Here is a 23,939-nt window from a genome sequence, read left to right as displayed (position 1 = left end):
CTGCCTATGTTTTCCTCTAAGAGTTTTATGGTGTCTGGCTTTACGTTTAGGTCTTTAATCCATTTTGAGTTTATTTTTGTGTGTGGTGTTAGGGAGTGTTTTAATTTCATTCTTTTACATGTAGTTGTCCAGTCTTTCCAGCACCACTTCTTGAAGAGACTGTCTTTTCTGCATTGTATATTCTTGCCGCCTTTGTCATAGATTAGGTGGCCATATGTGCATGGATTTACCTCTGGGCTTTCTATCCTGTTCCATTGATATTTCTGTTTTTGTGCCAGTACCATACTGTTTTGATTACTGTTACTTTGTAGTATAGTCTGAAGTCAGGGAGCCTGATTCCTCCAGCTCCATTCTTCTTTCTCAAGATTGCTTTTGCTATTGGGGGTCTTTTGTGTTGCCACACAAAGTGTAAAATTTTTTGTTCTAATTCTGTGAAAAATGCCCTTGGTAATTTGATAGTGATTGCATTGAATCTGTAGATTGCTTTGGGTAGTATAGTCATTTTCACAATATTGATTCTTCCAATGCAAGAACATGGTATATCTCTCCATCTGTTTGTATCATCTTTGATTTTTTTTTTAATTGGGGTATAGTTGTTTTCCAATGTTGTGTTAGCTTCTACTGTACAGCAAAGTGAAGTAAAGTTCCCTGTGCTGTATAGCAGGTTCTCATTAGTTATATCATCTTTGATTTCTTTCATCAGTATTGTATAGTTTTCTGAGTACAGGTCTTTTGCCTTCTTAGGTAGGTTTATTCCTAGGTATTTTATTCTTTTTGATGTGACAGTAAATGGGATTGTTTCCTTAATCTCTCTTTCTGATCTTTCATTGCTAGTGTATAGGAAGAGAGAAGTGTTTTTCAACCATCAACTTGGCAAAGATTAAAAAGAATACCATCACAACGTTGTGACTATTCTAAATGCCACTGAATTCTTCACTTTAAAATGGTTGACTTTATGTTATGTGAAATTCAACTCAACTTTGAAAGGGCGAAAAAAGAATGATAATATCTAGTGTGGGAAGTATATGGGGAAATAGCCAGTCTCAGCCACTACAGTTTGTATTAAGAATTGGTATAAAAATTTCTGGAAGACAAACTAGCAGTATGTAGCAAAAAACCTTGAAAGTGTTTGTACCCTTTCTTTTCACTCTGTAATGCCACTTATAGGAATATATATCTAGGAACTAATTAGATGTGCTTAGATTTATGTACAAGCAAGTCATTTTTAATGGTGAAAATTACAATTAATTATAGTGTTCAGTCACAGAGAATTGGTTAAATTATTATATACATATAATGAAATGTTCATTCATTAAAAATCATATAACCAAGTAATATTTTTGAGATGCTACACTATGGAAGGAGGACGAAGGAACTGTTTAAATTTCAAATTATTTTTTAATCCATGGGGAAACATCTTAAAAGTCAGTCTTTGTTTCTGAATTCCAAAAGCTCCTCTTTGTTTCTGGAGGAAAATGCGGCAGTCTGAGTGTATAGTTTTATTATAAGCCAAAATATAGGAGGGCTCTTGATCTGATGTACACGTTCTTCCTGTCCCAAGGAAGGAAGGAAGCCTTTTAGGTCAGTCTGGGTACAAACAGCAGCAGGAGTTCAGACTGGAAAGTGTCTGTATTGCCCTCTTGTTAAAAATGTCAAAGAAGACGTGGGGTTTCTGAAAGCATAGGAGTGGTACTTGACTTCCCTGACCCAGTCCACACGGCTTCGGGGCACAGAGCGGTGTTGCTGGAGGGAGATGTCTGGGTGCATGGCTGGAGATGTGCCTTGTGGGGGCCTACAGCCTGTGCACACAGTGCTGGATGGTGGCTGTCTACAAAAAAGCTGAGGGAATAAGTAACAGAAAGAGACCTGAGGAGGGATGAGGAAGCTGTAGACCAGAAACAAAAAACAAGGTCCAAGGACTGGCATGTGCCCACCTAGTCCTGAAAGCAGCTGCTCTATAACAGGCAGTACTGCCTGGTGCCTGGTGAGCCAGAGGGTCAAGGGGCATCTCAGTGGAGGCTGGTGAGGACCCAGAGGGTCACACCTGGAGAAGAGACTTTCCACCCCTATCACCAGGATAGGACAAGCTCTCCCTTGCACTCAGATGCCATGTTGGGGGAAAAAGGAATGGAAAGGGTGCTTTTTGGAAGGGAAAAACACAGTCCTGATAGTCTGAACCTTAAAATGATAGCAATTACCTAAAACACTTAAAAATATTTTGAAAATATTTAAATGCCTCTTTTCAAAATGTTACTTACTTTAAAAAGTAACATTTCCCCCCCACCCTTACTAGGGATGGGAGCTGTAAAGCAAGATGTGGTCTGGTACAGAAACTCAATAAAGTTATATATTTTTTCCATATCAGTTTGTATATTTTGATCTCATTGAAACCATAGTTTAAAAATGTTTAAGGAAACTAGAAGGTGCTCATTATATTTAAAAAGCAAGAAGTGAGATATAATGGGATTCTAATTTTCTAGAAAATAATGTTTTCTATTATATACATAAACATTTAAACACATCAAAAAGCCTGGAAAGATGTACAGTTAAATATTAATAGTATTTCTGGATATAGAATTATTTTATGTGGTAATTTTCATATTTATAAGATGAACATATATTTCTTCTTAGAAAGAAATTATTTTTAAAAAACAAAGTGTAGAGCCTTGTTCACAAGTGTGGTCCATGGACAGCAGTGTCCGTATCACCTGGGATCATGTAAGAAATGCAGATTTTTGGGGCCCCACTCTGACCTCCTGAATCAGCATCTTCATTTTAACCTGCTCCTTAGCCAGTATTTCCTATACAAGCAACACCGGCTCCTTTATTACAGTTACTTGCTCAGGTCACAACCTTGGTCATCCATGACTCCTCTGTTTCTTTGTCTTCCCATCACTAAATTCTCTTCTACTTTCAAAATATATCCAGAATCATCCCACCACCATTTATCTTCTGGGACCATTGCAGAGCCGTCAGACTTGGCTTCTGCTTTTATCTGTGTCCCCAATAGTCTATCCTCTGCACAGCAGCCAAAGGGATCCTTTTGAGACACAAATTGGGTCTTGATTCTCCTCTGCTCAGAATAGTTCAGTGACTGCCCATCTCACTCAGAATAAAACCCAAAGTCCTTACCGTGTGTTTCAAGGCCCATGTAAGCTGGCCCCCTTCTCCACGGTACCATCATCTCTCTGATCTGATCTTCTGTTCCTGTCTCCCTTGCTCCACCCACTGCAGCCACAGTGGGCCCTCCTTGCTGTTTCTTGAGCATCCCAAGCACAGGCACTACCACTTAGGGTCTTTGCCCCTGTTGTTACCTGAGAGGCAGTAGAGCATAGTGGTGGTGGTTAAGAGCAGGACTTTGGAGCCAAGCCCAATTCACCTCTGCTGTTTACTAGCTGTGTGACTTACACAAGTTACCTTAACTCTCTGAGCCTCAGTTTCCTCATCTGTAAAATGGGGATCATAATAGTATCTACACGCAGTTGTTAAGAGAATTAAATGAGTTTACCTGTAAAGCAGTTAGAATACTGACTGGCACAGGAGAAAGTGCTTCATGACTATTAACCATTATTATTCCCGCAGGTATGCAAATGACTCACTCCCTCATTTTATTAACATCTCTGCTCAAATGTGCCCTAGTTGAAGACTTCTCTGAATACCCTCCCTTCCCGCCATATCTCTCTGTCGGAATCTACTTCATTTTTCTTAGCACTAATCAATATCTGAACATGTTTGTTAATTTGTTTGGTATTGATCTCTACCCACTAGAATGTGGGTTTCAATGAGAGCTGGCTATTGTTCTAGTTAATAGTGTCTGGCATGTGCAATTAAAGATATAAGACCTTAAATTTGTCAAATCTTGTTTGTATTTGAATCGAAGATTCCCAAATTTAAATCCAAGAACTAATCCTTGGAGAAATGAGACAAATTAGGATATACACTCAGAGAATAAATAAATATGGCCTCCCTATAAATCAGTATAGGGAGGCCAGCTATTCTTGCTTGGGAAAGAACATTTTTTCTTAATCTGAAAGCATGTTTTTCCTCTTAGAGTGTCAAAATATTCTTTCTTTAATTAAATGCTTTAGATGCTAGATTATAGTTTAAAAATTTCCCTATTATTCCTATTTTTATGCTCTATTTTAAAATACTCCAATTATCCCTGTTTTAAATTTAAAAAAATTTGAAATATAAAAAGTTGTCAAACTTATGGTGCTTTTCAAAATTTTAAAAATATTGCCACTCTGTGAAATCCAAAAATCTGAGAATGGCTCAAAATAAAAATGTAGATAACATATCCAATTTTATTGATACAGAGTTCTAACTCCAGCAAAAACCTGGGAAGTTGTTTTATTAATCAAAAAACCTTGGTGCCATTTTATCCATTGTATTTTGCCGTTATTTAAAAAAAGAGGATTGGAATATTTTTTAAATGAAAGAAGAAATCTGGGTGTCAATTACTATGCCTTATTGTGAATAAAAGTATTAGGGATATGACTTAGGCATGAAACAAAAAATCTTCGCCATAAGCTACACTTGGCTTCAGGTTAAAAGACTTGGTTTTAGTTATTCTAAGATCTATTGAGGTCTTTGCTGTCCTTAAAAGAAGGAAAAGTGTCTACATTCTCTGTTTATCAAATAATGCACACTTAAGCTTGACTATAACATAGAAGATAATAGCAGTATAGAAATAATAGGTACCATTTGCTGAATGCTTATGTATCCATTATAACATTAATATATTTATTATCTCATTTAATTCCAAGACTAGTTTTATAAAATGGTGATTATTAAACTTTAACTGTTGAGGAAACGGAAGTTTAGGGACAGTGAAGGAAATTGTTGAGACAGACATCATTTGTAGATGGTAGGGCTGGGATGAGCTCCCAGAGCGGACTCTACCATGGGTCTGAATCATGTACATAATTCCTGAACTGGCACACACTTATCCCACACTGATAAGTGCTCAAAGATAAAATGAAACTTTGTTTTCTCTTTGCTTTCTTTCAGGTGTGTTCTTGTTTTGCTTAAAAGGTCAAATTTTCATTTAATAATAATTATGTGGATTTAAACTAATGATAAAAATCAACCTTATATTTTTTAGCCTACAATATTGTCTGGAATGTAGCCTGGAATGATTGACAACTATTATCACACAAATACCACATTCTAGTGGAATAATGGCAGCAATTTGTGTGTTTTGTAATTAGGATATTATTGTCTTTGTATTTGCAAGTGATAAGCAATAATATATTAGAAAGTAGCTGACATTATGAATTGGGAGAAAATAGAAACATTCCCATTTTTGATTAAAGTTTCCTTTAAAATTATACAGTAAAATAATTCATTCATTTGGTTTTATTGGTACTTTGTTCAAAAAGATTTAAAAACCAGAGTTTTAAATAGGCATGATGTATGAATCCTCAAGACTGAAATCCTTCACCCCATCAGCATTTTCCTTGGGGAATGCTGTAAAATGGTGAAAAGACTTCCTGGACCCAATTCCAAAATGTATGTATGGAGGCTTCCCCACACCAACAAGCAATTCTCTGATGCCAGCAGAGTGTCTGAGAATTCAGCTCAATTCTGACACTATCTACTGGGATAGAATCAGGTTCCACAGGTAAAGGGCTCAGTCCCACAAGATCACCCTCCATTCCAGAGGCCAGTTGCAAGCCCAGGTTAGTACCTGTGCTTCTAACTGACTGGCTACAAACTGGAGGTTCCATTGATCTCCTCCAACTCAGTATGCCAATTGCAAGTCCAGGTTGTTACCAGTACTTCTGACCGACTAGCTATGAAACAGAGGTTCCCATGACCCCCTCCTCAGGTTTGATTTACTTTCCAGAAGGGCTCTCAGAACTCAGGAAAATCTGTTTACTCAGTACGTTACTGATTTATTATAAAAGGATATTAAAGGATACAAATCAATAGCCAGATGAAGAGATACACAGGGTGGGGGTCTCAAACAATGGCGATTCTGTCCTCATGGAGCTTGGGGCTGGGCATGGTTGCACATGGAAGTGTTCTGGTTCCCCCACGTGGAAGCACTCTGAAAAAGGGCCAGAAAACTGTCCTTTTGAGTTTTTATGGAGGATTCATTATATAATCATGATTGGCTAAACTGTTAGGCAATGGTGATCAATTCAACCTCAAGCCCCTTTCCCCTCCTTGGATATCAGGGGATAGGACTGAAAGTTCCAACCCTCAAATCACGTGGTTAAGTCTCCTAGCAACCAGCTCCCACCCTGGGGGTGGGATCCAAAAGTCACCTTCATTAACATAAACCCAATTGTGATGGATGCTCCCATTGCTCTTATAGATCAGAAAATTCCTGGGGTTTTGGGAGTTGTGAGCCAGAAACTATGTATGAACACCAAATATATCTGAGAAATATGTTTTGGTCATCTGAATGACCAAATATATATATTTCTTATAAATCACAATATTGCAAATGGGTTTTAGTCAATTCTACAAGAAGGCATCAACAATTAGAAATGAAAAAAATTAACAGCACATTTTTATTGAGTTAAAGCTTTTGTTCAACCTAGCTTTTTATCCATGAGGCATGCTATTCAAATCTAAAAGCATTGATTGATATTTTCTTTTATCAGGAAGTTCATATAATATTATATGAGCACATAGTAAGTACAAATCATATTTGTAGAGTAGTAAGTACCATCAATATTAAAGAAACATTAAAGATTTAGTTTCTCAGCATTTAACTTAGTTTTTTCTTTCTATATCTTATCTATTTACAAGTTCTAACATTTTTTTCCTTCTTTTCTGTTGCTTTGTAACATTAAAATCAATTTCTAAGTGTAATTTTTGATATCCCTAGGTAGATATGAAAACTATTGAGGAATGAATTATCTTCTTCTTTTATACACCTTTACACCCAATTAAAGTGCTACCCATGCAGTGGATGGTCATTCAACTATGATGTTACTTAAAGTATAAATATTCAGTTGGTATCACTAGTGAAAACTCTAGGAGCCATTTTAGGATGTTTTGCTTTCTGATAATGAATATTCAAGTGGAAGCAGGAAAAGTGAACCACATGCATTTGCCTGTTTTGGGGACCTCACCAAACTAAATCAGACTAGAGACCTCAGAACTCAGTGGCTAAACTATATCACTCTCTTCTTTTTATTTAAGTTTTCAGTGGCAGGTTTTTATCTTCACAAACAATGTGTGCATCGTCCTACAAGTTGGCATTTCTCTTCTGTTAGCCTTATTGGTTCCTCTGGGAATGTTGCTATTGTCGGGGTGGAGTGTTAGGTTCTATAGTGCTTCTAACATATATCTTCTTGACATTTAGTCATCTTTCATGACTGGGGTTCACAGATTTAATTTCTTGAGTAAGTGTTAGGAATAAGTTTAGCCGTATGCTACATAAAACCCAAGTAATGGGCTTCCCTGGTGGTGCAGTGGTTGAGAGTCCACCTGCCGATGCAGGGGACACGGGTTCACGCCCGGTCCAGGAAGATCCCACATGCCATGGAGCGGCTAGGCCTGTGAGCCATGGCCATTGAGCCTGCACACCCGGAGCCTGTACTCCGCAACGGGAGAGGCCACAACAGTGAGAGGCCCGTGTACCGCAAAAAAAAAAAAAAAAAAAAAAGAAGAAGAAGAAAAAAACACCCAAGTAATATTGGCTGAAAGAAATATTGCCTGTTTTTCTCTTATGTAAGAGAAGTCCTGAGAATGCAGTTAAGGCTCACATGGCAGGTCTCTAGTCACAAGGATCCAGACTCCATCTTCCACGTCTCCTCATAGTTGCACGGTGGCATCCACAGCTCCAGCTTTAGCATACACAGTCCAGGCAGCAAGACGGAAGAAAGAAAAAAGGCAAAAGGGTGTGCTTCCCGGCTGGGTCAACTGCCTTAAAAGCGATTTCTTAGGAGCCCCATTTAGTGACTTGTGCCTCATTAGCCACAGGACAGATGGTAAATAAATTCTTTTAGCTGGGCATACTGCTGTGTCAATTAAAACTGGGGTTCTTTTACTACAGAAAAAGGGCTGAATGTGTATTATATGGGCATCTAGAAACTTCTGCCACACCTTGATATTTAACCCATTTTATTTTTAAGATTTGTCCTTTTTCTCCAACTGAGCCATGTTTCATATGGTTGTGTTTTTATGGTCAACATAAACAGACATTTTGTCAATTGTGTCTTGACATAACCTTTTGAAATAATCACGTCAGAAGAAGAAACTTATTTTTTAAAAAGCTTTGATTAATAACATTAAATAAACATTAAGCTCCTATCGTAATCAGGATATTGTACTAGACAAGCTTTCTCAACCATGGCACTATTGCATTTGGACAAGATAATTCTTTATTGTGGGGAGCTGTCCTTTGCTGTAGGAGGTTCAGCAGCATCCCTGTAGCCACTGCCAGTTGTGACAACCAAAGTTGTCTCCACACATTGCCACATGTCACCCGGGAGACAGTCAACCCCACTGAGAACCACTTTGCTGGAGGATAACCCCACATTTAATTGAATTGCCTGTTCGGTTTCCTGTAAAAGTATATCCCTGAGATTAAGTGTTACTTTAAGTGCCACTCACTCTCAGTGTTATGAACACAGTATTTGTTGAATTTTTATTGTGTGCCAGACACTGTGATGAGAACTTTACATATGTTACCTTATTTAATCCTTATAACAGCACTGCATTAGGAGAAAGTACTAAGGATATTAGGTAGTATTATTGCCCTCATGTTAGAGATGGGAAAATGAGGCTTAAAGGTTATTTTAGCTGAATTCCCCTGAGAGCAGAGTCTGTGACCCAGGCTTGAGGGCCATTTATCTGGGAGGTGATGGCAGGAAGCAGAGTGATGCAGGGAGATGAAGGGAGAGTGAAACAGGGAAGGAAGAAAAGTCAGTGAAGGGTTGATGCTGAGCCGGGATCTGTTACCACAGGGCCACGGGCACTATACCTCTGAGGACCCTCTGAAGAGCCATGAAGAATGCATCTCTGAATAATATCCCTCTCCTCACTCCATAGGTTGGGAAGAAGCTGGGAAACTTCTCCACTGACTCTCCCATTGGTTTTCCCCAGGGGGATTGAACCCCCTTCCCTTAACTGATAAAAGTGGTGAACAATGTTCACAAAGACCCAGCCACTTTTCCCATGGGGAGGATTAGTTTTCTATCCCTATGCAACAAATTACTACAAAAATTAATGTCTTAAAACAGCACCCATTTATTAATTCAGTGTTGTGGTCATATGTCTGACATGGTGTTGGGCTGCACCCTGCAGGCCTGTAAGTCCCGTACTTGCCCAGCCTTAAGACTGAAGTAAAAGCCTGGAATCAGTGACAGAGACATCAATAGTTTAATGGGTGGGGGAGCTGACATGCCTGAAGCAAGGTCCTGGAGCACTGTGAGCTACAGATGGTGGGCAGGACATGGGTCAGCAGGTGGAGGGAGGAGGTTACCAGTTATAGGGGGAATTGACATCATCAGGTTGGCTCATCAGTTACCAGGGAAACCAGAGGACCACACTCCCCAACACCCCTTTGATAAGCTATCATAGGTGAGATGTTCTCATCTAAAGATTAGAACGATCACTAGCTGGGGTTGGGGGTAAGTATGTAGGCACTTACTGATTAGGCTCTATGATTAAGAAGGAAGGTCAGTCATGTGAGTAGGGTGTAGGTGGAGTAGGGACTGGTTGAGCAGGGGATGTACAGAGAGCAAGAGAACAGCCATCTTGGGTGGCCTGATCATACACATGGCATTGCTGGGTTCTCTGCTCAGGGTAAGACTAAGCTGAAAACAAGGTGTTGACTGGACTGAGTTCTCATCAGAAGGCACTGGGGAAAAACCCACCTCCAAGCACTTTCAAGTTGTTGGCAGAATTCAGTTTCCTGTGGTTGTAGGACTGGGGTTTCCACTTACTTGCTGGCTGTTTTCTGGGGGTAACTCTTTACTCCTAGGAGCCATGTGGTCCCCTACATCTTTTTTTTTTTTTTTTGCGGTATGCGGGCCTCTCATTGTTGTGGCCTCTTCCATTGCAGAGCACAGGCTCCAGACGCGCAGGCTTAGCGGCCATGGCTCACGGGCCCAACCGCTCCACGGCATGTGGGATCTTCCCAGACCGGGGCACGAACCCACGTCCCCTGCATTGGCAGGCGGACTCTCAACCACTGCGCCACCAGGGAAGCCCGGTCCCCTCCATCTTTAAGCCAGCAACCATGCATTGAATCCATTTTGTGCTTCAAATCTCTGACTTCCTCTTCTGCCATTTACAGAGAACAATTCAATGGTTTTTAGTATATTCACAAGATTGTACAACCATTATCTAATTCCAGAATATTTTCTTCACCCCATAAAGAAACCTTATATCCATTAGCAGTCACTCCCCCTTCCCTTGTACCCTCAACTCCTAGCAACCACTAACCTGCTTTCTGTCTCTATGGAATTGCCTGTTCATATAAATGTTATCTTATAATATGTGGTCCTTTGGGACTGGCTTCTTTCACTTAGCATGTTTTCCAAGATTTATCCATGTTGTGGCATGTATCATTAACACTTCATTCTTTTTTATGGCTGAATAATATTCCATCCTATAAATATACCACATCTTGTTTATCCATTCATCACTGCTTGGACATTTAGATCACTTCTACTTTTTGGCTATATGAATAATAATGATTCATATTCACAGTTTTGTGTGGACATGTTTTTAGTTCTCTTGGGTATACTCCTAGGATTAGAATTGCTGTGTCCTTTGGTAACTCTATGTTGAACTTTTTGAGGAGTAGCAAGACTATTTCCCAAAGTGACCGCACCATTTTACAAAGCAGTGTATGAGATTTTTTTCTCCACATCCTCACCAATGCTTGTTATTGTATTTTTTTATTATATCAATAGCATCCTAGTGGGTATGTAGTGATATCTCATTGTGGTTTTGATTTGCATTTCCCTGATAGCTAATGATGTTGCACATTTTTCATGTGTTTATTAGCCATTTATATATACGCTTAGGAGAAATTTCTGTCCAAATCCTTTGACTATTTTTAAAATATTTGGGTTATTTGTCTTTTTAATTGCTGAGTTGTTAGAGTTCTTTTTACATTCCACATACTAAACCCCTATCAGATATAGAATTTGCAAATATTTTCTCCCTTTCTATGGATTCCTTTCATTTTCTTGATGGTGTCTTTGTAGCACAGCAGTCTTTTAATTTGATGATGTTCATGTTTCTTTTGCTGCTCATGTGCTTGTTGTCATACATAAGAAATCTTGCTTAATCCAAAGTCATGAAAATTTACACCTATTTTTTCCTGAGTTTATATGTTAAGTTCTTATATTTAGGTCTTTAATTCATTGTGAGTTAATTTTTACATATGGTGTAAGGTTAGGGGTCCAACTTCATCCTTTTGCACTTAGATATCAGTTTGTCCCAGCACCATTTGTTAAAGAGACTATTCTTTCCTCATTAAATAATCTTGATACCTATGTAGAAAATCAAACCATAGATACATAGGCATATTTATGAACTTTCAATTCTATTCCATTGATCCATATATTTGTTCGTATGCCAGTACCACACAGTCTTGATTACTGGTTATAGTAAGTTTTGAAATCGGAAACTGTGAGTCTTCCAACTTTAGTCTTCTTTTTCAAGATATATTTGGCTATTTGTAGTTCCTTGCAATTCTGTATGAGTTTTAGGACCAGCTTGTCCATTTCTGCAAAAAAGAAAGTTGGAATTTTAATAGGGATTTCACTGAAACTGTATATCAATTTGAGAGTATTGACATCTTAACAATATTGTCTTGGAATTCATAAACATGGGATTTCTTTTCATTGATTTAGTTAGGTCTTCTTTAATTTCTTTCAACAATGTTTTGTAGTTTTGCACTTCTTTTGTTAAATTTATTCCGAAGTATTTTATTCCTTTTGATTCTGTTGTTAATAGAATTGTCTTCTTAATTTTGTTTTCAGATTCTTTCATTGCCAAGTATATAGAAATACAGTTGATTTTTGGATTTGATCTTACATCCTGCAACCTTGCTGAACCCATTTATTTGTTCTGATAGTTTTTTAGTGGATTTCTTATTGTCTATATACAGGATCATGTCATCTGCAAACAGAGATAGTTTTACTTCTTCCTTTCCAATCTGGGTGCCTTTTATTTCTATTTCGTGCATAATTGCCCTGGCTAGACCCTCCAGTACAAGGTTGAATAGAAGTAGTGAGGGCAGACATCTTGTCTTGTTCCTGATCTTAGGGGGAAGTCTTTCACCATTAAGTATAATGTTGGCTGTGGGTTTCTTGTAAATGTCTTTCATAAGGTTGAGAAAGTTCCTTTTTATTCCTAGTTTGTTGAGTGGTTTTTAGTCATGAAAGGGTGCAATATTTTGTCAAATGTTTTCTTTGCATCTGTTGAACTGGTCAGATGGTTGGCTTTTCCTTCTTTCTATTAATATGTATTAATTTTTTTATATGTTGAACATAGAGTATTCTTCCAATACTTTTTTCTTCATAAAAGGGTAAAAGAATGATTTGTTTTACAAGTCATTATAAGTCTGAAAATTTTCATTTCAGTTATGGATTATATCTTGCCTGGACATAAGGTTCTTGGAATACAGTTCTGTTTTCTTTAAAGTCTGTATACATCTTTCAGGTTCCGATGTGGTATAAGAAAGATTCAGTGGCAGTCTGTTTATTTTACCTTTGTAAGTACTCTTTTCTTGCTCTCTATGACTTGATTTTTACTCTCAAAGTTCAAAAACTTCATCATAATTTGTCAATTGTGTGTTCCCCCCTCCCCCCCACCCACCCATTATAACTGCCTGGCATTTGGTGAACTCCTTCAATCTGAAAATTCAATAATTTCTTCAGCACAGAAATTTTCCTATGTGATCATTGCTTCTTTTCTCTTTTTCTGAATGTCCTAGTATTTGCATATTAGACTTTCTGGATCTGTCTTACATGCCTCATATTTTTACCAATAATTTACATTTGTTTGTAATTTTTGCTTTATGATATGATAGTTCCTTTATTTCATTTTCCAGTTTTGGAAATTGGTTTGGTTTCCATTTTTTTAATTTAATTCCATTAAAAAAAATTTTTAATTTGGTTTCCATTTTTTTTCCCTCTTCTGGAATTTTAACCCCAGGTTTCATGTTTCTTTTAGCTCCTCCTCACCAAAATTTTTGTGGTTATTCTCTATGTGTAACATTCTCTGAAACATTCTTATTACCTTGTTATTGTTTCTTCCATTTACTTAGCATTTGTAGAAGGTGACTGTTCTGTCCATTCAGGTTTTCCTAGTTTGAACTGCTGCATAGTCCGTTAGATGTCTATGAAGTTTCTTTGCTTTCTTAGGTCAGGGGAGTGTGTTCTCCCAAACACCTGTAGAGGTGGTAGTGGGTGAAGTCTGTCGGGCCATAGTGGATATTGCCAATAACCTGCAGGAGCTGAGCTCAAAAACTGTGAGACAGCATCTGGGTGTAGAGAGGCTATTTTAGTCAAAGGCAAGATGAAGAACCAGAGGAAACTAGTCAGCGTTGAAGAGGTAACACCCAGTGAGAAGAAGACAGGCCATGTGAGGATCAGAAACCTGTTCTTGACAGGGAGGCCTGCTGTTTTTTATTGTCCTTGGTTTCTCACAAAACCTTTGTGTATCCTCTTATGATACCAGTTATGTATCTCCTCTTCCTACCCACTCCTACCATACACCCACGCTCCACCCCTTTCTTGAGGTGGCTTGAGTTGATTTCTCTTCCCAGACCAGGCAGCAGTCACACCACTGTGGCTGTGAGATGCTTTCGTCTTCACACAGGGCTCGGGAGATGGTGGAGATCCATCTCTTCAACATCCTTTCTGTAGTGACTTAGACTTACCTCACCAGCTATCTCCTTTAGTAATCTCTTCCAAACAATTCCATTCCTTTCCTAAATCCCTTTTCTGAAATTCTCCTTCAGTTCCTGAAGTTTAACTCTCTTCTTAGAGCCTTTTATCTGTACAGATTTACTAAAGTATCTCACGTAATTGGGTCAGGGATACTCCTCTGCAGCTAATTTTGCATCTTTCACGTGATACAGTCTTTTCTTTAGGGTTAAATATGTATCAGTAATTATGAGTAATGTGCTAATCAAACAGAAATTCCCTTTTCGAGTATATTTTCTAGATATTTATGGTTATATTCTCTTTTACTAATTCATGTATTTACTGTTCTAATTTACTTCTTTATACTTCCCAGATTTTTGTTAAGTTCCCTCTCCTTGAAGGTATTTGGCTTTTAAGTTTGGGACCTTGGGCTCAAGATGTCATTGTAACTTATTTGCTTGCAAATATTTTTCTTAAATATTTATGATGGATAACATTGTGAATTAGAGGCACATGTCATGAACTGCAATTTAGATCTGTTATTTATTGTCATTGCTGGCTATGCTTAGAGAATGACTTTGAATTCTTTTCCTATTCACTGAAAAAGTTTTTTTTTTCAAGTCTTGTGATGTTTCTAAAATGTTTATATCCCAAACATGTTATTATATGTTTTCATTTAATTAGGTTGTCTGTCACTTTCCTAAAGGTATAATTAGTAAATTCTATCTCTATTGTTTTTGATTCAAAACTAATCTACTAAAAGGCACTTTGAAAACAGGATAATTTATCCTCCGTGCTTTGACAGACCTAAGACTTGTAGTTTTCACAAATGACATCCTTTATTTATATCAGGTGCCTATTAGTGTTATATAAATTCTCCACGATATTGGTGTCTCTTTGTTTCCTGAAACAGGTGTACCAATCCATTGAGTGCTTTTTGTGATCTTTTCCATAATTATAGAGTACGTGAAATTCACTTACTCCAAAATATAATTTGGAAATGCAAACTAAATGTTCCCCGGTAGGGGGTGCAATCTGTTTTAAACTCTTAATATGTGTAATAAAAGCTATAAACCATAGGGGGAACATTCGTAGGCTTTCTCCACGTTAACTCAGGTTATTTGAAAACCTTGTATATTTTATGATAGCCAATGTTTTCCTCAAGTTATAAAATTTGCATAATGTTAGGATAAATGCAGTAAACTTACTCTTATGGTTTTGGGCATTCTTTGGGCAGCGTTCTTCAGAGAAGCAGAATCAATAGTATGTGTATATAGTATATTAATATATATATATGCACACAATACACATACACACACCATATATTGATATCCATATGTATATATGGATATGGAAAGAGAGAAAGAGTTTTATTATTGTGGGTGCTGGCAAATCTGAAATGTGTAGGGCAGGCTGGCTGACTGGAAATATCTAAGTTACAGGCTGGAGACAGAATTCCTTCTCTCGGAAACTTTAGTCTTTTCTTTTAAGGCCTTTAACTAATCAGATGAGGCTCACCCACATTATGGAGGATAATCTGCTTTACTTAAAGTCAACTGATTATAAATGTTAATCAAATCTAAAAAATAACTTCACAGCAACATTTAATCTAGTGTTTAACCAAACAACTGAGCACCGTAGTCTAGCCATGTTGACACATAAAATTAATCATCACTGGCATCTTGCATACATTTTTGTCAGTGCAGGTATGAATCACGATTAAAGATAATGGTAGCTAGATTTTCTGGGGTAGCTTGGAGTCAATATTTAGTACAACTCTGCAGTAATAAAGATGCAGATGTACACTTTAGTACTCCAGAGTTGAGTGGGTGGAACATAAACCATAAACTGTCCTTTTTTTTAATTTAATTTTTATTTTATATTAGAGTATAGTTGATTTACAATATTGTATTAGTTTCAGGTGTACAGCAAAGTGATTCAGTTATGCACATATATATATGCATTCTTTTTTAGATTTTTTTCCCATATAGGTTATTACATAATATTGAATAGAGTTCCCTGTGCTATGTAGTAGGTCCTTGTTGATTATAAACCATCCTTCTTATCAGTTTGGACTTTTTCCATAATATTTTTTTTGGTAATCTATAATGGTATTGCTCCAGTTTTCCCTCTGAAACTTAACTTTCAAGTTCTTTGCGTACATTCAATATTGGGCATTTTTGAACACATAATTAGAATAGTGGCCAAAGTGTGGATTAGAGGGAGAAGATTAATGAACTTGCTATCCTGTGGAATTTCTGAAATCCTAAAATTGTTACCACACAGAATGTTCCAGGACCTCACACATACCCATAAAATGTATCTTCTGGGCTACGTTCCTCATTTGGTTTGTGTAAGCTTCCAGCACAGGGAGATGTCAAGCTTACTTTTTCTTTGACCTTGCATAATTCAGTTGGAGGTCTTCTAGTTGCATTCACCCTCTAGTTTTTTTTTTGACTCTAAGTTTTTGTCTACTGTAGTTCAATTCACATAAAAAATATTTTTAGTTATTTTTTCCCCTGCAGTCCTAAAGTGGTTTCTCCCTCTGTCCATCTGTCTCCTTCCTCTCTTCTCTCTTTTTCTCTTTCAGTTCTGATCCTGATGTTAATAATATACTGGCCTTAATCTTGGACTTCTTATTTTCAACTTATGTGACAGTCTTCATCTATATTGTTTTTCCTAAGGTTACTACAAGGTACTTTTAAAATCCTATAATGTTGAATGAAAGTGTAGTGTGTGTGTGTGTGTGTGTGTGTCTTTTTAATTGTTGGAGTTTAATCTCTAGATGACTTTCCATTAGTTTGGCATCATGTGACCCCCCCAGGGTTGGGCAGGAGATTAGTTTTTGTCCAGAATAGCAGGATACAACAGAAATGATTTTCTTAGCTCCAAAGCCTTCTTTGCTGCAGAAGCACAAATTGAAATAGTGGCTTAGTGATTGACTTAACTCATTAGATAGCCTGCTGATAAGAATTTATGTTTAGACTTCAGAGGGAAAGGAGAGGTTTTGTTTTGTTTTTTGTTTTTTTCAGGGCTTGCTATAGGTCCCAGTTACAGAGAACAGTAAAAAGAAAAAATGTGACTTTCATATAGTATTGAGCAATATTCCGTGTCATAAATCAAATTTTATAGAATTAGTCATTTGTCAGATTGTGTCCTTACACCCTATTGTGTGACTGTGTATGTGATTAGCTTTTACTTTGATTTCTCCATTATTAAAGAAAAATATTGAGGAAATTACAAAAACAAGTTTTGGGTTTTATTTATTAATTTTTTTGGCAAGCTCAGCTTTTTTAAGCTGTTTATTTTTGCAGATGTATTTCATAAGTTCTTAAGAATGAAGCTAGGAATGTTTGTTGGCTTCCAGGTTAGTACCACCCAGAAATTTTTAAAAAATCTGTTTTCTTAAAATATATGTTTTGTGGGGGACATAGGGGATCTTTTCATTTTTATGAACTAGTAGATTTGAGAAAATATATTTAAATGATGCATTTTAAATACTACTTTTGAATATACTGCTTATTTTCATTCCATATTGGCTTTTTGACTTCTTTGGGGTATTCATTATTTCATAGTTAATGATTTTTATGGAAAGGAGGTGAAAGGTACTCATGTTTTCATTTTCTCTGGAATATTTGAATGTACTGTTCGTGTCATTTTAGAATTGTTTCTTATCATCCAGAGAGCCTCCTACAGAGGTCAGTCTCCAAGGTTATTGATAATTGCTAGTAGATTGTGACTATTTGATCCATCAACAACTATACACTTCTTGTAGAGTATTTCTTATACAGTTAAAATAACTATATCAAGACATTGTTCTGAAGCACTTTGTTTGAACCAGACTGGAGTAAGCAGAGTTGAGAAAATGACCTTCATTTGGCAAACGTTTATTAAGCCTCCCAGTTGTGACAGGCTTTGACGCCATCCTGTCTCTACAGAAACTGACAGTTTAGACAAAAATGAAAGCAATTATATTCAGTATAGTGACTGTTATAGTATAGAGACTTTTCCTGAGGGTGTCCATTTCTGGCCATCTCCAGATGGCCTGCCACTTTGAGCTTTGAAGTTGGGGAACAAAGCAGAAGCAACAATGCAGAGCAGCTTACTTTGAAATAAAAAAAGTAAAATCTAAGCTGCTGTAGAGAAACATGGTGCTATGCCCTCTTTCTCTTAAATCCTAGATAAAATTAATATACATGATGAAGCAGAGTTCCTCAAGTTGAGAGATGTATCCCACCCTCTTGAAGAAAAATAAAATAAAATAGAATCCCTGTGAACTTCCAGTACTGACTGAAATTGTTATTATAATATTACTTAAATTACTCGTTTTACTAATTACTTATGTTAATTAGTATTCACAAACATAAAACTACATATTTTATGCTTATAACTTATTCTAAATAAAACCAAGACAAATGTACAAATTAAATAAGACTACAAAATCATTATAATTCAAATGAACATTACAATTCAATTTAAATCAACATGGATTTAATGGGATGGGTGACACTGATTTGCTGAAATAGCATTGATTTGGAGAATTATAGCAGAAAGATGTCACTCCAAGTCTAGTGTTGTGGTTCATCTGTTTTCTGTGTTTGGATTTTGATAATACTTACTCAGCCAATGCCTGTTTACATAAGTATGTTATTCAAACAATATTAATAACTTTACGTCTCTGATTGGAACTTGGGCAAATCAAACCTCAGTGAATAGTCTTGAAACAGCACATTAAAGACATATCACTTGGCAACTCTGTAAAGCTTTATTACTGATACTTGGAGAAAAAGTTAGCCTAATTGATGTCTTCATTAAATAGGTATCCAGTGCAACTATTGCTAGGATCAGGGATAGAAAAACTCTTTTTGGAAAATTTAGACCATACTTATTTCCAATAAATTGATATGAGCTGGCACAGTCAAAGATGATATTGGGCTCTCCCACCACTTTGTTTATATAGAGCCTTCCAGTCAGCTATCCCTAATGTTAATCAATGAACTCAGTTGCACATACAAACTACTGCATAAAAATCTTACAGCAATACACAGTTGCACGGGGTCATCCAAAAGATGCATACTATCTTTAAATTTCTTTTTAAAAGATGGTCGTCACCTAGAGGGGTGGGATAGGGAGGGTGGGAGGGAGGGAGATGCAAGAGGGAGGACATATGGGGATATATGTATATATATAGCTGATTCACTTTGTTATAAATCAGAAACTAACACACCATTGCAGAGCAATTATACTCCAATAAAGATGTTAAAAAAAAAGATGGTCGTAAAAATTAAAACAAATGTTTTTTAAAACATCGCCAAGAATTTGAAGACCTTTAATAATATATTCATAGATGTGAGCTTGAGAAATACTGCTATAGAGTACTCAGCAGTTCCTGATGGTGAAAAAAAAGACTTTCACATCCTGATTTCTATCTGTTTAAGTAAGTTGGTAAATAGTTTCTCTATTCTAGATCCATATTAAAGTATAGTATTACAATGATATTTAAATCTGATGTCCAGGACCTGACGTGAAATACAAAGAATTTAGGTATGTCCTAGGTTTTGAGACAAACCTAACTACTGTTAGCCCTTGTTCTGTGGAGGCTATGAGCATCCTGATCTACTTCGCTGGGGTGAAAGACTATGAAGAACAGCTTTGATGTCTTCTATAACCAGACCTGGCTATGGGCAGTTTTGTTATTTCTATGTTTGAGTGTAGAATTTTTATTTTACTTTGAGGACTATGATGTTCAATTTTCAGGTATTACTGGTTATATTTAATTCCTAAATATTATAATTGATTTACTTACTAAAGAATAAATTTAACTCTAGTCTCACCAGCTTTTTTCCCTACCCTTTCTGGGTTTCAGATATCTAAATGACATCTACCATTTCTCTATGTATTGTATTACAGTGCTCTCTTTCTTCTCAACTTTAAAACTCATTATTTCCATCTCTACTTGATCAGAAAGGTAGGATAATCAGAGCTTGAAAATTTACTCAGAGCAAACCTGTATCTCTCATGATGCCAGGAATTCTGCTTTATTCCTTTTTTTTCTCTCATTTATTTTTAGCTAATTTATATCTGGCAGGATTTTAATCAGGGGCATAACGTGTTTACATTTGATAAGGGGATGATTGTAAGCTCCACCTACTGCCTGCTTTAGCGCTTGGCACATAGTAGGTACTCATTGTAGGTGAATGAAGGAATAAACAAAGGAAATGAATGAATTTGGTGTAGTGGTAGGGGTGATGGTGTGGCTGTATTAGATTTTTAGCAGGGCACATTTTAGATTGTTTTTCCATTTGAAGCTGGAGGCTTTGTCTTAACTGATTTTCATACTGCCTGAGCTTTTACTTATTTTTGGAGATGCAGGAACCTTTTGGAAAATTTGTTAATTTCTCTGGCTAATGACACTTAGGGTGAGCATGATCTTTGGATAACCATAGTGGATGGATTGCCTTTCACATTACAGGAAACAGTTGCCATAGATTACATATCAAACTGCACATAGAATTTCTACTTTGTTTCGCTTTTTAATTTTAGTTTGAGTTCATCTGTCATCCTGGAGCCTTAGATGTTATCTCCTTTTCCCTGAACTGCTGACTGAATGCATTTCTCTGTGCTTTACTGGGGCTGGAATAACCCAGTTATGATCATGCTAATAGTGGCCTGTCATGTAGGCCTTTACTCTCTACTTCCCTACTCCCAGAATCAAAATAGGAGTGAAAACACAAGAAGAGTACAAAGAAAATGGCTTTATTTCTGACACTGCACACACAGCTTATTTTATATGACCTTGGTGATAAGTATGAAAATGAGGACCGCAACTGCATTCTTCATTAGTCAATTCACCAATTGGGTTAGCAGATTTCCTTTTAAAAAGTAGTTGTGGGGCTTCCCTGGTGGCGCAGTGATTGAGAGTCCGCCTGCCGATGCAGGGGACACGGGTTCGTGCCCGGGTCTGGGAGGAATCCACGTGCCGCGGAGCGGCTGGGCCCGTGAGCCATGGCCGCTGGGCCTGTGCGTCCGGAGCCTGTGCTCCGCGGCGGGAGAGGCCGCGGCGGGGAGAGGCCCGCGTAGCGCAAAAAAAAAAAAAAAAAAAAAAGTAGTTGTGTAGTTTGTAGCTGCACAGTAGCCAGATGCATTTGATAAATCAAGTTCATTTTGTTTTGACTAAAAGACTAAATATATTCCTGTACAAAAATATTAAAAAACTTTATGTACAGAAGAAAATTTGTCACCTATAATCCTACCACCTAGAAATAACCACATTTTAATAGAAGCTACCTTTTTTTTTTTGATGTGGATCATTTTTAAAGTCTTTCTTGAATTTGTTACAATATTGCTTCTGTTTTGTTTTTTTGGCTGTGAGGCATGTGGGATGTTAGCTCCCTGGTCAGGGATCGAACCCACACCCCCTGCATTAGAAGGTAAAGTCTCAACCACTGGATGGCCAGGGAAGTCTCAAAGCTACCTTTTTTTTTTTTTTAATGTCTTGGCTATTTTCACCACAAGAATTTTAAAATATATCCTTTTTTTAAAACTTTTTCTAAACGTAAATTTATTTATTATAGATTTACTTTTAGAAAAATTAGAAGATACAGATCAAATAAAAAGAATACCCATTATAATACCATCTAGAGATAACTGCTATTAAGATTTTGTTATATATTCTTCCAGACTTTCAATTACATAATAAAATATGTAAATTTATGACTAGGTACATAATTTTTTATAAAAAGGAAGCACACCATACATACTTAGGTATAATTTTTTTTGCAAATATCTTTCCATGTCAGTAAATATATATATCCCCATGATCATTACTTTTGGCTATATGACATGCCATTTTTTTGATGTATAAAATAAATATATTTAGCAAAGTTCATGATGATTAAAAATTAGGCCATTAAAAAATTCCTTGATAATTGTTTATGGCAGAGTTTGTGCCATACATAATTCTTACATCTTTATGAATCCAATCTGTCAGTCTCATTATGGTTTCTGCTTTTGGGATCATGCTTAGGAATTCCTTACCAATACAAATATTTTAAAATTATTCAGCTCTGTGTTCTTCTAGTACTTTGGTGTTTTCTATTTTAAAACTAAAAACTTCAACCAATGTAAAATTTATCTTACATATTACGGGACAGGAATCTACTTTATTTTTTTTCTAAAATGCTTAAATAATCTATCCCTCTGCTAATTTAAACAATGGATCTGTTCCTAGGCTTTAAAGTTTTGTTTCATTGATCAATTTCCATTCCTGTGCAAGATCCATACTATTTTAATTATTTTTTTAAATCCTATTTTTTTTCCACACACACACACACACACACACACACACACACTGTATTTTATTTTTACAAGAGATAAATAAACTGACACCAAGCATTGTAAATGGATGACCATAACAAAAGCAACAATGACTGCAATTACCAAACACAAAACACACTCATACTATGTCATAATATTGACATTCAGTCCAGTAATCCTCCACTGTAACAGCTCCTTTACTTTGCAGTGAAAATTGATTTGTATATTTTTTGCCTCTGAGTCCTTGTGGGATGTTTTTTTTAATTCAAACAGAAAGTCACAAAAATTATAATCATCCTCATCAGTTCACTCAGTCCCATGTAATTAATTATTTTTTTCATCTTGATCTTTTATTAGCATTTTATGAATTCATCAGTTTTCCATTAGACTTCTGAAAATGCTTATTCATTCAGTTCAGCAGTATAGTCAGTTACCAGAAACCTGTACTTGTCAGAGTCTTTTCCATGAATTCCTTGAAGATGAAACCCTTTTATAGGAACATTTTTGCAAAAGCATCAGAGTACACCCAGAACTGTCTGTAAATGACAAAAGACTTAAAAATGACCACAGTTAAAGATTTGATGAAAGTTCATAATAATGCAATTGACAAGGAAATTTAGTTATTTCTGAGATATACATTTTTAAGTAATAACTAGAATTATGACTTATAACATTATACCAGAACATATAAGATTTTTAGAAATTTCATGTAATGTCAGAAACATTTATATTAACATATTTCCATACAAATAACCCAAAGAAAGTTTAGTATTAGTTGTTTTTATTGTTTGTTTGTTTGTTTATACTGCAGGTTCTTATTAGTCATCAATTTTACACACATCAGTGTATACATGTCAATCCCAATTGCCCAATTCAGCACACCACCATCCCCACCCCACAGCAGTTTTCCCCCTTGGTGTCCATACGTTTGTTCTCTACATCTGTGTCTCAACTTCTGCCCTGCAAACCAGTTCATCTGTACCATTTTTCTAGGTTCCACATACATGTGTTAATATACGATATTTGTTTTTCTCTTTCTGACTTACTTCACTCTGTATGACAGTCTCTAGATCCATCCATGTCTCAACAAATGACTCAATTTCGTTCCTTTTTATGGCTGAGTAATATTCCATTGTATATATGTACCACATCTTCTTTATCCGTTTGTCTGTCAATGGGCATTTAGGTTGCTTCCATGACCTGGCTATTGTAAATAGTGCTGCAATGAACTTTGGGGTGCATGTGTCTTTTTGAATTATGGTTTTCTCTGGGTATATGCCCAGTAGTGGGATTACTGGATCATATGGTAATTCTATTTTTAGTATTTTAAGGACCCTCCATACTGTTCTCCATAGTGGCTGTATCACTTTATGTTCCCACCAACAGTGCAAGAGGGTTCCCTTTTCTCCACACCCTCTCCAGCATTTGTTGCTTGTAGATTTTCTGATGGTATCCATTCTAACTGGTGTGAGGTGATACCTCATTGTAGTTTTGATTGGCATTTCTCTAATAATTAGTGATGTTGAGCAACTTTTCATGTGCTTCTTGGCCATCTGTATGTCTTTTTTGGAGAAATGTCTATTTAGGTCTTCTGCCCATTTTTTGATTGGGTTGTTTGTTTTCTTAATATTGAGCTGCATGAGCTGTTTATATATTTTGGAGATTAATCCTTTGTCCGTGGATTCGTTTGCAAATATTTTCTCCCATTCTGAGGGTTGTCTTTTCGTCTTGCTTATGGTTTCCTTTGCTGTGCAAAAGCTTTGAAGTTTCATT

The 23,939-nt window shown here is 36.5% G+C and overlaps 1 protein-coding gene across 2 annotated transcripts in view; it reads left to right on the top strand.

Annotated features, from left to right (window-relative positions):
• Nucleotides 1-23,939, top strand: part of ACYP2 (acylphosphatase 2) — a 175,214-nt gene that overhangs the window by 70,149 nt on the left and 81,126 nt on the right. Inside the window, exon 4 of one of the 2 annotated variants that reach the window (XM_067705058.1) lies at nt 16,441-16,545. The exons of the other annotated variant lie outside the window; for it this stretch is intronic. Within the exon in view, the coding sequence (XP_067561159.1) occupies nt 16,441-16,545 (105 nt within the window). The remainder of the gene's footprint in view (nt 1-16,440; nt 16,546-23,939) is intronic. 2 annotated transcript variants of the gene reach the window in all.

Source organism: Pseudorca crassidens, chromosome 14, assembly GCF_039906515.1.
Source record: "Pseudorca crassidens isolate mPseCra1 chromosome 14, mPseCra1.hap1, whole genome shotgun sequence".
Taxonomy (NCBI): Eukaryota; Metazoa; Chordata; class Mammalia; order Artiodactyla; family Delphinidae; genus Pseudorca; species Pseudorca crassidens.
This window is presented reverse-complemented; position numbering and strand designations above follow the sequence as displayed.